At 42.3% G+C, this 18242-nt stretch overlaps 1 protein-coding gene across 1 annotated transcript in view; it reads right to left on the bottom strand.

The window, feature by feature from the left end:
- Positions 1–326: 326 nt before the first annotated feature.
- Positions 327–18242, bottom strand: part of ttc19 (tetratricopeptide repeat domain 19) — a 164103-nt gene continuing 146187 nt past the window's right edge. The window contains exon 11 of the mRNA XM_034183689.1: positions 327–1242. Within this exon, the coding sequence (XP_034039580.1) occupies positions 1088–1242 (155 nt within the window). The 3' untranslated portion in view covers positions 327–1087. The remainder of the gene's footprint in view (positions 1243–18242) is intronic.

Below are 18242 nucleotides of genomic sequence, written 5' to 3' on the forward strand. Positions count from 1 at the left end.
GAGTTTTCACAGCCCTGAGTTTATAACCGCTAATGGATAGTTTCTGCCGAGTGCAGATAAAATTGCTTATCATTATGCTAGCCCCATGTTTTTGCCATGGTGCTGTGATGCAGACCACATCTGTCCCAGATCCGTGCCAGATATGGGCTGTAAATGGTTGGTCTTTTGCAGATCCAGTTCAGATCTGGTCCAGGTCTGGTCTGGTCTGTCCAGAACTGTAAAGTGGAGCCGTGCCGGATCTGGGCCAGGGTGCAAAAACTGTCTGGACCGGATCCGTTTTCAGGATTGGTACCGGATGTTGGACTACATCTGGCCCGGATCCATTTGCTGTCTGGGAAGCTTCAGATATCTGTCACTGAGACAGATGATGACTGTAGGCAGTGTGAAGCAGAAACGGGGTCATAATCTGTAAATTGCTGCTAACGCTCAGAAATGACGCAGGCATAGTGAAGGCAGGCAGACCGATTTTTAGGGGGACCAATCAGATTGTGACACCGGGCCTCAAATAAATCTGGTATGGAAATTTGATCTGTACTCTGCATCTTTATTTTGACTTATTTTATGCCGGACCCTCATCATTTATCTGGTCTTGGGACCGGAACTCAGACTGTACTGGCTGCAGAGGACAAATTTTGTTGTATGTACAATGACAATAAAATAAATTATTATTGTAGGATTATAATTAATCTCTCAGAGTTGAACTGAAGTCTTACTTTACAATCAAAGCCAGTGGTCTCCAAACTATTCCAGAAAGGGCCGAGAGGGTGCAGGTTTTCTTTGCAGCCACTGACTCCAGCAGGTGATTTCACTGATGAACTCATCCCACCTGCTCCAAGTGATGTTAATCAGTGAAATCACCTGCTGGACTCAGTGGCTGCAAAGAAAACCTTCACCCTCTTGGCCCTTTCTGGAATAGTTTGAACACCACTGATCAAAGCTTTGTTTCACTGAAATCAATAACACAAAATTTATGAACAAAATAAATTAGGAGAAGCTTCTTCTGGAGTGAAAAGTCAGCTGCCTCCTCAGCTCGGAGCAAATACCAATCAAACCCACATGCAGCAGCCAGAATCCCCTAACCCACCCCTCAGTCATTAGTAGCCTCCTCCTTGTTCTGCTGGCTCCTCCTCTTCATCACTTCCTTCAGTCCATCCTCAAAGTGGGCCACAGCTGTCTGATCCTTGGACTTCCGAGACAGAACCAGAGCCTCCTTGTAGAACCGCACTGACTCCTCCAGCTGGCCTGATGAAGAACAGATGACAGCCACCATCATCATCATCAACAATCAAAGCGTCATCATCGTGAAACCATCATTAACGTCAAACCATCATCATCACCGTCAAGAGACAGGTCATGACCCAGGCCATGAGTAAGAACACTGGAGTGTTTTTTGATGATATGAAGAAACCTGGAGCAGAACAGAGTCAGCGTGGTGACCATCTGCTTTGGTCAGACTAATAAAACACATCAAAGAATTGTCAAACACTTAGAACCAGAAATGTTACAGTTGTCATCATAAACAGACAGAATCCAGAGATCGCAACGACCAATGGCTCAAATGATGACCAGAAGGTGAAGGTTCTGAGTCCCAGTAAAATGGACTAAGCCCAGATCAGTCAATCAATCGGACATTCCCCAGTTTTCACTCTGACCCGGACACATGTCCAAACCTCTGTTTGAGGATGAATCTGGAAACATCACTCATCCATCATCAGGAACATAACCAACAGCCCACAGCTGATGTTCATGATTCTGCAGGGCAGTCACACCCTCAAATTCACAGGTTTTTACAAATTTTTACAGAGCAGAAGAAACAGAAAACAGGAATTCAAGACATCTGCTGCATTAGCTCCAGGCATGGCATCAACCTTAGACCTTAACAGTTTTTAGAAGAACTCAACCCTTTTATTTCCTGTTAATTACAGACTCACGCACTCATCTTCAACCGCTTATCCAAGATTTGGTCGCAGAGGGCTGGAGCCTATCCCAAAAGTCATAGGGCGTGAGGTGGGGTTTACCCTGGACAGGACGCCAGTCTGTCGCAGGGTCACATAAAGCCAAACAAACACATTCACACCTACGGACAGTTTAAAGTTTCCAGTCCACCAAACCTTCATGTATTTGGATGTGGGAGGAAGCCGGAGCACCTGGAAGGAACACGGGGAGAACAAGCAAACTCCATACAGAAAGGGGAACCGAACCCATGACCTTCTTGTTGTGAGGCGACATTGGTAACCACTAAACCACCGTGTTGCCCTTCCTGTTAATTACGTAATTTTTTAATGTTAATTTACTTTCTTAATGTATTTATAAATTGTTTAGATTCTTGTTATCATATACAACCCCAATTCCAATGAAGTTGGGACGTTGTGTAAAATGTAAATAAAAACAGAATACAATGATTTTCAAATCCTCTTCCACCTATATTCAATTGAATACACCACAAAGACAAGATATTTAATGTTCAAACTGATAAACTTTATTGTTTTTGTGTAAATATTTGCTCATTTTGAAATGGATGCCTGCAACATGTTTCTAAAATGCTGGGACAGTGGTATGTTTCCTACTGTGTTACATCACCTTTCCTTCTAACAACACTCAATAAGTGTTTGGGAACTGAGGACACTAATTGTTGAAGCTTTGTAGGTGGAATTCTTTCCCATTCTTGCTTGATGTACGACTTCAGTTGTTCAACAGTCCGGGGTCTCCATCGTCGTATTTTGCGCTTCATAATGCGCCATACATTTTCAATGGGCGACAGGTCTGGACTGCAGGCAGGCCAGTCTAGTACCTGCACTCTTTTACTACGAAGCCACGCTGTTGTAACACGTGCAGAATGTGGCTTGGCATTGTCTTGCTGAAATAAGCAGGGATGTCCCTGAAAAAGACGTTGCTTGGATGGCAACATGTGTTGCTCCAAAACCTGGATGTACCTTTCGGTATTGATGGTGCCATGTGTAAGTTGTCCATGCCATGGGCACTAGCACACCCCCATACCATCACAGTTGCTGGCTTTTGAAGTTTGCGCTGGTAACAATCTGGATGGTCTTTTTCCACTTTTGTCTGGAGGACACGACATCCATGATTTCCAAAAACAATTTGAGATGTGGACTCATCAGACCACCGCACACTTTTCCACTTTGCGTCTGTCCATTTCAAATGAGCTCGGGCCCAGAGAAGGCAGCGCTGTTTGTGGATGTTGTTGATGTTTGGCTTTCACTTGCATGGTAGAGTTTTAACTTGCACTTGTATATGTAGCGACGAACTGTGTTAACTGACAATGGTCTTCTGAAGTGTTCCTGAGCCCATGCGGTAAGATCATTTACACAATGATGTCAGTTTTTAACCCTCTGGGGTCCGAGGACATTTTTTGGACAGTTCACTCGCCTGGCATAAATGTTTTATTATTGCTGTTAACAGCTCTCCCTGCATCCCACAATCAAGTTTTATGTCTCTTTTTTTCAGGACAACCTGTACTTTCAAAATATGTATGCTATAGTTGTGTTTTATAAGTAGTTGTGTTTTATATGTGTTTTCCACACACATTTATTCAAAACACACAGCAAACTATAATAAACAACTGTTTTGACACTTTATAAAGGTAATTTGAGGTCTTGTGTGAAAGACTGTACAACAAAAAGGTTCAAACAATAAACACAAATGCACATTTTGAACAATATATACAAAAATGGTCTATGCGTTTTGTTTGTCTTCATGTCAAAGCAATTTCTGTCTGCCATTACACAAAGGTCACATCACAAACTTCTACTTCTACTGTGTTTTGGAGTGTTCTGTCCTGCTCTGAAAGCAGCTTTGACACTTTGGCCCATTTACACTCTGAGGAGTGGCCCTCCCCCTCGCTCCATTGATATGGTAAATGGTGCTTTATGCTGGAGCGAGACAGCTTGCCACAGGCTTATTCAATAACATTCACAGGTAATGAGGGTGGAGCATCTTTGAAACTCACACACTCTGTGTTTCAGCATGTGAGATTGTGTGAGAGGCGCTCTGTCTGCTCACTTGTGCAATGGCACAGGGCGCATTGGAGCCAACAGCCAGATGGCTATTCAAAGGGGCCAACTAGTAACACATCACTGCTAAAAACGATCATTGGTTGATCACATGAGGTAAATCTGCCCTACGACTGGATTTTGGAAAACCATGTGACGGTGAACCAATTCCGACTGGACACTCACATTGGGCCTCATGTATCAACGTGCATACGGCGATATTTGAGCGTATATGGGGTGTACGCCAAAATGGCTGCGCCACTTGGCATTTATCAATGTGGTCGTTGGCGTACGCTGCGCTGAAAATAAACACCAGGTCGAGAGGTGGCGTAAATTATACACCAAAATGAACCTGCGCTGGAATCCACATAAAAATGAATATGATCGGCCTGATAAACAATGCCATTATACAAATCAATGCATATCTTAGATAAATAACACTTTCCTGATTATACTACATAAGTAATACAAATCCCGCTTTTGCGGGATTGCTGGTCTATGGAGCACAATCTGTGGTCACAGCACTGACTGCAAAGAAAGCGCTGCTCGCCTTTTTCTCCAGAGCCTGGAGCCAGAGCAGCGCTGAGCTTAACTTCATGTGGTGTGATCGTTGTAGACTATGAAATTGATCATAACAACTGTAGTTTCGTTATTCCCTTAATTCGCCCGTGCTGCAACCAGGTTTTGTCGTCTCCATTCGGCTGTTACAATAAAATAAATAAAGAAATACATTTTAAGAATAAAGAAATCTGAAAAATTAGGCGTGTCTTATTAACTGAGCGAGCAAATATCCACATGTCAAGAATTATTGACATGTGAAAAGAGAATACAGTCCCTCGCTATAACACGGTTCACCTTTTGCGGCCTCGTCGTTTCACAGAGTTTTTAGTCCAATTTTGCATGCTTTTTTTTTTACAGTGTTCTGTGTGTCTGTTTATAAGAATCTTCTCGCCCAGAAGAAAAAAGAGCGCCAACAACTACTCATAACTGTGTTTGTCACACGGAAACAGACACCTGGAGAGAGGTGTGAGTGGAAAAAGGCGCGGCGTCAGGACGCAGAGGCGCGATCTGTGACATACTGGTCAGTCACTATTAATAATTTCTTATAAGTCCGACCTCGTACATTGATCGTTAAAATTAAATTTGTTAGTTCTAAATGCCATCATAATTATTTATAGGAAAACGTTCTATTTTTATTTCTCAAACAAATGTTTGGGCCTGAAAACAGTTTGGTCTTATTTTTCTACTAAGGTTTGAACTTTGAGAGTGTTTACACACGAGAGAAAAGTGAGAAAATGTTCATGCCTGATTGAGAAAAGTGTATAAACTGTGTATAAAGTGGTTTTTACAGCTTTGAAACGTCTATAATTGTAAAAAATAACGCTGACTACGTTGTGTTTTCGCGTATTACGGGCTATTTTTAGAACATAACTCCCGGCGATAAACGAGGGACCACTGTTAACACTTTATTGATTATATACAAACAATATTGATACAACGCCGCTTTTGACGCTCCTATTGGCAACGCGTCATGATTGGTGGAGTTCTTTTTCTTTGCTGTCTTCCTGGCTTCCCATGTTGTAAAATGAGGGTGTGTCTGAAGTGGAGTCTGAATATTTATGGGCGTGTTCATTATAATTACGATTGTTTCCACCCGCCGCATTTATCAAGGTCACGTTGGGCGTACGCCGGAAATGGGCAGGTGCGCACTGCTTGATACATGTCACGGCAACTTTGGTGTATTTCAAATTTACACCGTAAATTTATGCCACAAGTGCGCACTTTGATACATGAGGCCCACTGTGTACGTCAACACACAGAATTGAATTGAGTAAACCACATGCAGACTTAAAAGGTCTGAAGAAGAAAAGAAAAATAAACATAAAATTTAACAGACTGAAAAAGGCATGTCCAGAGCACAAAATAAAAATTAAATAAATAGAAAATTACAAGTACATAGTAGCAAAAAAGATTACATATAAAAAAGAGAAAAGTATGTACAAAACTGTGGATTTTCACATAAACAAATATTTCCCTCATTCCAGTTGTGTCATGTGACCTGGTTTGGTTCCATTCAAAGCTCTAAGAGCAGTTATGTAGAAACTGTTTTTCAGTCTGTTTCTTCTTTCTTTAATGGTCCTGTACCATCTGCTGATGGCGCAGCGCTCAAACAGACAGTGTCCAGGGTGGGACGAGTCCTTTAGGATGGTGTTGGCTCTCTGTTAAAGAATTGTAAATATACTTTATCAATTTTTAATGTCTTAGATTCTGTCTTTGATATATATAGTGAGGAAAATAAGTATTTGAACACCCTGAGATTTTGCAAGTTCTCCCACTTAGAAATCATGGAGGGGTCTGAAATTTTCATCTTAGGTGCATGTCCACTGTGAGAGACATAATCAAAAAAGAATTCCGGAAATCACAATGTATGATTTTTTAAATAATGTATTTGTATGTTACTGCTGCAAATAAGTATTTGAACACTTTATTTTTTTATTTATTTAACCTTTATTTTACCAGGTAAACCAACTGAGAACCAATTCTCATTTGCAATGGCGACCTGGCCAAGAGGCAGCGTAAGCAGACAGCACAAAAACATAACACAAACATTCATATAAAAAGACACAATGCAAAGAAACAGAATCCATAGTTACATCAAACCAAACAGGTTAAAACAGGTACACTGATCATGGACCAGAGAATGCAATGAATTTTTAAAGGTACTGATTGAAACAAACGAGCTGAGTTACGTGATAACTGTAACTGATTCCAGTCATTTGCGACGGAAAACTGGAACGAGAAGCGACCAAAGGAAGTATGGGCTTTAGGGACAACTAAATTAATTAAACTGTTAGAGCGCAATGTACGGGCAGAATTATGGATCAGAAGAAGAGAACGAAGATATAGTGGAGTTTAACCAATTAGAGTTTTGTAGATGAGAAGGTACCAGTGGACCAGTCTGCGGGAGTGAAGGGAGGGCCAGTTGACTAGTGAATACAGGTTACAATGATGAGTGTGAAATGGAGCACCAGTAACAAAACGGACAGCAGAATGGACAATAACATCTAATTTGTGAAGAAGGGTTTTAGCAGCAGACCTGTAGATGATGTCTCCATAATCAAAGATGGGGAGAACTGTCATCTTATTATAGGCCAATCTCCAACCTTCCTTTTCTCTCAAAAATTCTTGAAAGGGTAGTTGTAAAACAGCTAACTGATCATCTGCAGAGGAATGGTCTATTTGAAGAGTTTCAGTCAGGTTTTAGAATTCATCATAGTACAGAAACAGCATTAGTGAAGGTTACAAATGATCTTCTTATGGCCTCGGACAGTGGACTCATCTCTGTGCTTGTTCTGTTGGACCTCAGTGCTGCTTTTGATACTGTTGATCATAAAATTTTATTACAGAGATTAGAGCATGTCATAGGTATTAAAGGCACTGCGCTGCGGTGGTTTGAATCATATTTGTCTAATAGATTACAGTTTGTTCATGTAAATGGGGAATCTTCTTCACAGACTAAAGTTAATTATGGAGTTCCACAGGGTTCTGTGCTAGGACCAATTTTATTCACTTTATACATGCTTCCCTTAGGCAGTATTATTAGACGGTATTGCTTAAATTTTCATTGTTACGCAGATGATACCCAGCTTTATCTATCCATGAAGCCAGAGGACACACACCAATTAGCTAAACTGCAGGATTGTCTTACAGACATAAAGACATGGATGACCTCTAATTTCCTGCTTTTAAACTCAGATAAAACTGAAGTTATTGTACTTGGCCCCACAAATCTTAGAAACATGGTGTCTAACCAGATCCTTACTCTGGATGGCATTACCCTGACCTCTAGTAATACTGTGAGAAATCTTGGAGTCATTTTTGATCAGGATATGTAATTCAAAGCGCATATTAAACAAATATGTAGGACTGCTTTTTTGCATTTACGCAATATCTCTAAAATCAGAAAGGTCTTGTCTCAGAGTGATGCTGAAAAAACTAATTCATGCATTTATTTCCTCTAGGCTGGACTATTGTAATTCATTATTATCAGGTTGTCCTAAAAGTTCCCTGAAAAGCCTTCAGTTAATTCAAAATGCTGCAGCTAGAGTACTGACGGGGACTAGAAGGAGAGAGCATATCTCACCCATATTGGCCTCTCTTCATTGGCTTCCTGTTAATTCTAGAATAGAATTTAAAATTCTTCTTCTTACTTATAAGGTTCTGAATAATCAGGTCCCATCTTATCTTAGGGACCTCGTAGTACCATATCACCCCATTAGAGCGCTTCGCTCTCAGACTGCAGGCTTACTTGTAGTTCCTAGGGTTTGTAAGAGTAGAATGGGAGGCAGAGCCTTCAGCTTTCAGGCTCCTCTCCTGTGGAACCAGCTCCCAATTCAGATCAGGGAGACAGACACCCTCTCTACTTTTAAGATTAGGCTTAAAACTTTCCTTTTTGCTAAAGCTTATAGTTAGGGCTGGATCAGGTGACCCTGAACCATCCCTTAGTTATGCTGCTATAGACGTAGACTGCTGGGGGGTTCCCATGATGCACTGTTTCTTTCTCTTTTTGCTCTGTATGCACCACTCTGCATTTAATCATTAGTGATCGATCTCTGCTCCCCTCCACAGCATGTCTTTTTCCCTGTTTTTTTCCCTCAGCCCCAACCAGTCCCAGCAGAAGACTGCCCCTCCCTGAGCCTGGTTCTGCTGGAGGTTTCTTCCTGTTAAAAGGGAGTTTTTCCTTCCCACTGTAGCCAAGTGCTTGCTCACAGGGGGTCGTTTTGACCGTTGGGGTTTTACATAATTGTTGTATGGCCTTGCATTACAATATAAAGCGCCTTGGGGCAACTGTTTGTTGTGATTTGGCGCTATATAAAAAAAAAATTGATTGATTGATTGATCTTGACCAGGAGGTGTTTGGCAGAGTGAGTGAGTGAGGATTTATTGCGAAAAAGAAAGCTGATACGGGATTTGACTTTTGTTAGAACTGTATAGCACCTTCAACTGCACCACAGACTAAAACAGTTAAATGTGGTCTATTAAACATTAGGTCTCTCTCTTCTAAGTCCCTGTTAGTAAATGATATAATAATTGATCAACATATTGATTTATTCTGCCTTACAGAAACCTGGTTACAGCAGGATGAATATGTTAGTTTAAATGAGTCAACACCCCCGAGTCACACTAACTGCCAGAACGCTCGTAGCACGGGCCGAGGAGGAGGATTAGCAGCAATCTTCCACTCCAGCTTATTAATTAATCAAAAACCCAGACAGAGCTTTAATTCATTTGAAAGCTTGACTCTTAGTCTTGTCCATCCAAATTGGAAGTCCCAAAAACCAGTTTTATTTGTTATTATCTATCGTCCTCCTGGTCGTTACTGTGAGTTTCTCTGTGAATTTTCAGTACTTTTGTCTGACTTAGTGCTTAGCTCAGATAAGATAATTATAGTGGGCGATTTTAACATCCACACAGATGCTGAGAATGACAGCCTCAACACTGCATTTAATCTATTGTCAGACTCGATTGGCTTTGCTCAAAATGTAAATGAGTCCACCACCACTTTAATCATACCTTAGATCTTGTTCTGACTTATGGTATGGAAATTGAAGACTTAACAGTATTCCCTGAAAACCCCCTTCTGTCTGATCATTTCTTAATAACATTTACATTTACTCTGATGGACTACCCAGCAGTGGGGAATAAGTTTCATTACAGTAGAAGTCTTTCAGAAAGCGCTGTAACTAGGTTTAAGGATATGATTCCTTCTTTATGTTCTCTAATGCCATATACCAACACAGTGCAGAGTAGCTACCTAAACTCTGTAAGTGAGACAGAGTATCTCGTCAATAGTTTTACATCCTCATTGAAGACAACTTTGGATGCTGTAGCTCCTCTGAAAAAGAGAGCTTTAAATCAGAAGTGCCTGACTCCGTGGTATAACTCACAAACTCGCAGCTTAAAGCAGATAACCCGTAAGTTGGAGAGGAAATGGCGTCTCACTAATTTAGAAGATCTTCACTTAGCCTGGAAAAAGAGTCTGTTGCTCTATAAAAAAGCCCTCCGTAAAGCTAGGACATCTTACTACTCATCACTAATTGAAGAAAATAAGAACAACCCCAGGTTTCTTTTCAGCACTGTAGCCAGGCTGACAAAGAGTCAGAACTCTATTGAGCTGAGTATTCCATTAACTTTAACTAGTAATGACTTCATGACTTTCTTTGCTAATAAAATTTTAACTATTAGAGAAAAAATTACTCATAACCATCCCAAAGACGTATCGTTATCTTTGGCTGCTTTCTTATGGCCTCAGACAGTGGATTCATCTCTGTGCTTGTTCTGTTAGACCTCAGTGCTGCTTTTGATACTGTTGACCATAAAATTTTATTACAGAGATTAGAGCATGCCATAGGTATTAAAGGCACTGCGCTGCGGTGGTTTGAATCATATTTATCTAATAGATTACAATTTGTTCATGTAAATGGGGAATCTTCTTCACAGACTAAGGTTAATTATGGAGTTCCACAAGGTTCTGTGCTAGGACCAATTTTATTCACTTTATACATGCTTCCCTTAGGCAGTACTATTAGCCGGCATTGCTTAAATTTTCATTGTTACGCAGATGACACCCAGCTTTATCTATCCATGAAGCCAGAGGACACACACCAATTAGCTAAACTGCAGGATTGTCTTACAGACATAAGGACATGGATGACCTCTAATTTCCTGCTTTTAAACTCAGATAAAACTGAAGTTATTGTACTTGGCCCCACAAATCTTAGAAACATGGTGTCTAACCAGATCCTTACTCTGGATGGCATTACCCTGACCTCTAGTAATACTGTGAGAAATCTTGGAGTCATTTTTGATCAGGATATGTCATTCAAAGCGCATATTAAACAAATATGTAAGACATTATTGCATTTACGCAATATCTCTAAAATTAGAAAGGTCTTGTCTCAGAGTGATGCTGAAAAACTAATTCATGCATTTATTTCCTCTAGGCTGGACTATTGTAATTCATTATTATCAGGTTGTCCTAAAAGTTCCCTGAAAAGCCTTCAGTTAATTCAAAATGCTGCAGCTAGAGTACTGACGGGGACTAGAAGGAGAGAGCATATCTCACCCATATTGACCTCTCTTCATTGGCTTCCTGTTAATTCTAGAATAGAATTTAAAATTCTTCTTCTTACTTATGAGGTTTTGAATAGTCAGGTCCCTTCTTATCTTAGGGACCTCATAGTACCATATCACCCCAATAGAGCGCTTCGCTCTCAGACTGCAGGCTTACTTTTGGTTCCTAGGGTTTGTAAGAGTAGAATGGGAGGCAGAGCCTTCAGCTTTCAGGCTCCTCTCCTGTGGAACCAGCTCCCAATTCAGATCAGGGAGACAGACACCCTCTCTACTTTTAAGATTAGGCTTAAAACTTTCCTTTTTGCTAATGCTTATAGTTAGGACTGGATCAGGTGACCCTGAACCATCCCTTAGTTATGCTGCTATAGACGTAGACTGCTGGGGGGTTCCCATAATGCACTGAGTGTTTCTTTCTCTTTTTGCTCTGTATGCACCACTCTGCATTTAATCATTAGTGATTGATCTCTGCTCCCCTCCACAGCATGTCTTTTGCTGGTTCTCTCCCTCAGCCCCAACCAGTCCCAGCAGAAGACTGCCCCTCCCTGAGCTTGGTTCTGCTGGAGGTTTCTTCCTGTTAAAAGGGAGTTTTTCCTTCCCACTGTTGCCAAGTGCTTGCTCACAGGGGGTCGTTTTGACCGTTGGGGTTTTTCCGTAATTATTGTATGGCTTTGCCTTACAATATAAAGCGCCTTGGGGCAACTGTTTGTTGTGATTTGGCGCTATATAAATAAAATTGATTTGATTTGATTTGTATTGATGTGTGATTCGAATGTAAGTGAACTGTCTAACCAGATACCGAGATACTTCAAAAATCAATTAAAAATCAATTACAGAGCCGTCGTTTGAAGTGATGGTTAGAGGGCAGCTAGAACATGGAAGAGATCTGCTAAAGAGCATGCATTTTGTTTTATTAGTATTCAGTGTTAAGGTGAGCAAAGGCCAGTTGAATATTGTTGAAGCTGGTTTGGAGTGAGGACAAGGCAGTGTTAAGACAGGGACTAGATGTGTATAAGATAGTGTCATCGGCATACAGGTGAATATTAGCATTTCATGCGGCAAGGGCAATGTTAGTAACATAAATGCTAAATAAAGTTGGGCCCAATATAGAGCCTTGGGCAACACCCTTAAGGAGGGGCAGAGGGGAAGACAAAAGACCCTCTACCCTTACAGACTGAGACCGACCAGAGCAGTAATTACTAAACCATGACAGACAGCTTTCAGGGAGGCCTATCTCTTTGAGTCTATTCAACAGTATATGATGGTCCACAGAGTCAAAGGCCTTAGCCAGATCAACAAAAGCAGCAACACAATATTCTTTGCTGTCAATGGCACAGATAATGTCATTAACAACTTTCAGAGTAGCCGAAATGCAGCTATGTCCCGCTCTGAAGCCAGACTGAACTGGACTCAGGATGTTGTGACTCTCTAGGTGGTACACGAGCTGCTTGTTGACCAGACTCTCTAGGATTTTCGACAGGCAGGGCAAAACAGAGATGGGTCTATAACAGTTTAAATCTGTGCTGTCACCTCCTTTAAAAAGAGGGGTGACAGCAGCAGATTTCCAGTTCTGAGGAAAAACACCAGACTGCAAGGACAGACTGAACAGGTAGGAGATGGGGACAGTAATGATATGACCTGCTGTCTTGAAAAAGAAGGGGTCTAATGAGTCCAGTCCAGCTGGTTTATGAGTGTCCAGTTTACACAGTTCAGCAAGTACACCTGATTCCTGTATAGGTTGGAATGAGAATGAGGGGGGTCCCGGGGCAGGTGAAGAGACACAGAGGGTGTGTGTGGACTGAGATGTATGGTAACAACCAGCTTTAGCAAAATTATTGTTAAAATACTCAATTATTTTATTTTTGTTGGTGACAATGATATGTTCATTTTATAACAGTAGGAAGCTGAGAGAATGATTTTTTGTTCTCCAAAGTTTTTATAGTGTTCCAAAATTATTTGGGGTCAGGGCCATTAAAGAGCTGCAGCTTAAAACAGTTGGATTTTGCTTGTCAAACGGACTGAGTGCACCTATTTCTTTAAGCTCTGTAAGACTGCCAATCTGAGGTTTTGTTGGATACTTTTGCCATATGCCAAAGGTGATGTTTTAAGTGAACACCTACCAACCAGCAAGAATTCTGGCTCACACAGACCTGTTAATTTTTCTTTAAGAAGCCCTCTTATTCTGCACTCTTTACCTGTATTAATTGCACCTGTTTGAACTGCACCTGGCAACTTGCTTCTGACGGATTGTTTGTTGCTGAGACGCCACTCTGAACTTCACATGGTTGTATACGCTTCTTTTATTTCTGTTTAGCACTCTTCTGGTTATTATCTACTTTGAACGTTATTTAACAACAGTCCTGAATCGCTAGCAGTTAGCATTCGCTAGCGGTTAGCATTCGCTAGCTAGGTCGACCCCTCCCCTCTCCGTCGTTACTTTTTATAGCTGTTTCTTTTTTACCCGTTTAACACTTCTGTTCGTTTTTCAGTCGAAGGTCTGTGAATTTTAAGTAATTATTTTACTCCTGTGTAAAATCTTAGGAGCAGCTAACGCGGTTAGCTTGTGTTAGTTATTTCGGACCCCCATCATCATTTTTTCATTTCATTTTTTTACACTCCTGTTAGTTAATTAACTGTTTAGTGTATTTTATAGCTGCTGCTTTTTTACCTGTTTAATACGTCTGTTAGTTTTTCAGTGTAACTGCTGTGAATTTTAATACATTTATTTGTGTCTGTGTGAGCCTTAGGAGTGGTTAGCTTATCTATTATTGGTTAGCTCGTGTTTGCTTGGCTGCATTCTTGAATTTCTTAGTCCACAAAGTACACTACAAATTCTACTTTATACCCTCTGTAAATCCTGCGTGATGTTGGAAGATAGGGTGGCTCTCTTAGAGAGCCGTGTCTGTAAGTTAGAGCAGCTTCTTAGCTCAGTGGAGTTAGATGTTACGGGCACTCCAGATGAGGTTAGTGTTGGGCCGGCTAGCGAGCCCATTAGCATCAGCTTAGAAACGCCGGCTGTGGAGGACGGCTTTCAGACTGTGGCTAGGTGGAGGAAGCCCCGTAGGGCTTGGTGCCCGGTTGTGGCACCCCGATCACACTCGCCAGTGCGAACTGTGAATCGGTTCTCCCCCTTGGATTTGCCAGATGTGAATTCTCTGAGCCTACAATTGACTTCCACTCCTGTCTCCAGGCTGAAACACTGGACTTTAGTGATAGGGGATTCTATCACCCGCAAAGTCAGGTTACAGACGCCGGCTGACGTTAAATGTATTCCTGGGGCCAGAGCTCCCGACATTGCATCTCATCTTAGGGTGCTGACGCTGCAGAAGGGAACACACACGAAGGAACATGACATGAGATATAGTCACATAGTTATTCACATTGGCACCAATGATATCAGGATGAAGCACTCAGAGGTCACAAAAATGGACATAGAGAGGAATTGTGACCTTGCCAGAAAGATGTTTCAGCACTGATTAATAGTCTCTGGTCCCCTCCCCTCCTGGGGTACTGATGAGGTGTTTAGCAGGCTGACATCGTTAAATAGGTGGCTGGCACAGTTTTGTAGACAGCAAGGCTTTAGCTTTATTGATAACTGGCCTTCGTTCTGGGGCCGCCGTGGCTTGCTGATGCCGGACGGCCTCCGCCCTAATGGCCAAGTGGTTGTTCCAGTAATAGCAAAGATTTCGTGTCTGCTACCTACAATGCGCGTGGAATGTCTCAAACCTAAACCTACTTCTAGGCATCTTATATATGCCACTCTGGAACCACCCCTAAACCCAAACAGTTTGTTGGGAAAGTGTAGGAACACGGACCCACAACAGGGGGCGCAAAAGAACGGACAATGGAGGAAGTCAAATAACAACACTTTACTGTTGTGAATAAGCACAACAAACACAACAGATTACAACAATAGACAAAGAAGTCAATTCACAAAATGTGTCACGTGGGCAGGCTCGAAGATAAGAGACGTCTGTCCAAAGCAGAACCGGAACCACACGATTTCCTCCGCCACCGAACCCCGGGAATACTGGAGCCGCCAAGTCCCGAACTCCCAGGTGGCCACTGCCTCCGCGTGTCGGATCTGGTACTGCTCCTAGGTAGAGCGATATCTCGACAAAGAGGTGGAGATGTCGTCTTGCTGATATACCACTGCTGATCAGATGATTGGTGACAGCTGTCGTAGGCGATAAGTGACAGCTGTCACCCCGGCTGCTCCTGTGAGGCGGCAGCGCCCTCTGGTGCCTGGAGCCCGCACTCCAGACAGGGCGCCCTCTGGTGGTGGTGGGCCAGCAGTACCTCCTCTTCAGCGGCCCACACAACACAGTTCAACTGTCAACCCCACTGAGGTCCTTAGGGCCCTGTCCCACTGGCGTTTAGGAGGATTTAGGAGGAAAACGACAGGGGGTCGTTTTGACCGTTGGGGTTTTACATAATTATTGTATGGCCTTGCCTTACAATATAAAGCGCCTTGGGGCAACTGTTTGTTGTGATTTGGCGCTATATAAAAAAAAATTGATTGATTGATTGATTGATTTGAGGATGGAATGCGCACAAAAGTGGCACACATCCGCCAAACAACCGCAATAACCGTGTAACATTCCTGTATGAGTCGGCTGCCATCCGAACACATCCGTGATCATCTGCAGAGGCACGCATGTCCGCAGCCAGGATTTTTGAGCGGCTCAAAAATCCTGCTGCGGATGAGATCCGCATCACTGCCTGAACACATACTGAAGACATACGCAGGACATACACAACCAACGTGCTGCATATCCCCTGTCATCCGCTGATATCCGCAACCGACGGGTTGGCGCGGATTGGCGGCGGACCGGGACAGCGTGCAAAACAGATATGATGCGTGCCCAGCACAGCCACATCGCGGTTGCAGATGGTATGTCGCGCATGCAGACAGAGTGGGCACGGATGAAGTGAGTGCATCACGGCCGCTGTGCCCCTCATGGGGGCGCCTCCGCGGTCGCCTTCACGTCTGTTCCCTGTTATATCCGCTTTTCTTCCTCATGTATTCGCTGATCCACCCAGGGACATTTGTCATTTCCGCCCACCTTTGTTGCGGACGCTCAGCTTTTGTCTCCTCATTTCATGCGCAAATCCTCCTAAACGCCAGTGGGACAGGGCCCTTAGACTGGGTCTCATTAACATAAGATTGCTGTCCTCAAAATCATTGATTAATGATTTAATTATTGATCATCACTTAGATATGACTGGGTTATGTGAAACCTGGCTTAAACCTGCATCTGTCCTCCCCTTAAATGAAGCCTACCCAACAGCATATACATTTAGTCATGTCCCTCGTGATGCAAAGCAAGGCGGGGGTGTTGCTCTTATTTATAAATCTAGGTTTAGCTTATTAGCTGTTGGCGGTTACAAATATCACTCATTTGAGCATCTGATTCTCCACTCTGCTCAGGATATTACACATTACCAAGGTCAGAAGAATAAAAATCAGCCGTATTACTGTGTCACTGTATATAGGCCTCCTGGCCCATATTCTGAACTCTTACATGAATTTGGTGCGTTCATCTCTAACTTGTCAACTAGAGCAGATAACATTCTGATCATTGGTGACTTTAACGTTCATATAAATAAGCCTTCTGATCCCCTCTGCAAATCATTTATGGAAATTGTGGATGCATTAGGATTTCGGCAATGCATTCGGGATTCGACACACATTAGTGGAAATATCCTGGATCTGGTTCTCGCACGTGGTATTGCTGTCACCAATACTGACATCATGCCTCTTACATCAGTGGTCTCTGATCACTTACTTATTATGTTTACAGTTTCACTGCCGTGTTTAGTGAAACAACAACCTTATTTATCACTGCAGCGATGCATCAACTCCTCAACTAAGCCTGAACTAGAAGCTCGACTGCCTGATGTCTTAGCCTCACTTTTGACAAATACCCAGTCAGTAGACAGACTTGTGGATAGTTTAAACTCAGTGCTCAAAATGACACTCAACATGATTGCACCACCTTTTTCGAAACCGCGCTCCCCCAAATCGCAGTCACCTTGGTTCAATGATTACCTGTGTGACCTCAAGCATGAAGCAAGAGGTCTAGAACAGAAATGGCATCGTTCAAAATTAGAAGTATTTCACCTTGCGTGGCGTGATGCTATCTTAGACTATAAGCATGCAATATTGGCTACAAAGTGGACCTATTACTCTGATTTGATCAACAAAAACAAGCACAACTCAAAGTTCTTGTTCGACATGGTGGCAACACTTATTCATGGACAACCACCTGTAGTTCGCTCTCCTTTTACAGCACAAGATTTCCTAGATTACTTTGAGAAGAAAATAGATAACATTAGGTGGAACATATCGCAGCATGCCTTAACCCAGCCACTACACCCTGCTATTGAGGTGGGCGCCACTACTGAGGTATTACCTAGATTTACAGAATTTGATAGTATCTCACTAGGCATGCTGACAAAACTCGTAACGTCAACAAAAAGCACAACCTGTTTATTTGATCCTATACCAAGAAAACTGTTTAAGGACCTGTGGCCCACTCTTGGGCCGATTGTGCTGGAAATGATTAATCTTTCTTTAACTTCTGGATCTGTTCCTAAACGTTTCAAATCTGCAGTGATTAAACCATTACTTAAGAAACTTAATCTTGACCCTAGTGTATTGAAAAACTATCGGCCGATATCAAATCTATCATTTTTCTCTAAAATTCTGGAAAAAGTGGTGTCACGGCAGCTCGTAGACTATCTTACTGAGAATAATCTCTTTGAGCCACTGCAGTCTGCTTTTAGAAAATATCATTCCACAGAAACGGCTCTCACTAAAGTGGTGAATGATCTTCTGCTTACAATGGATTCTGACACCACTATGGTTCTGTTGCTGTTAGATCTCAGTGCTGCATTTGATACAGTGGATCATCATATTCTACTTGATAGGCTGGAAAATCATTTTGGGATTGCTGGGAGTGTCCTTGCATGGCTGACGTCATACTTGACCAGTCGTTCTGTGTTTTGTACAGTAACACTACCTCTAACCTTAGTGACATGAAATTTGGGGTTCCTCAGGGGTCTGTCTTAGGCCCCCTGCTTTTCTCCCTTTATATA

This window comes from Thalassophryne amazonica, chromosome 12, assembly GCF_902500255.1.
Source record: "Thalassophryne amazonica chromosome 12, fThaAma1.1, whole genome shotgun sequence".
NCBI classification, from domain to species: Eukaryota; Metazoa; Chordata; class Actinopteri; order Batrachoidiformes; family Batrachoididae; genus Thalassophryne; species Thalassophryne amazonica.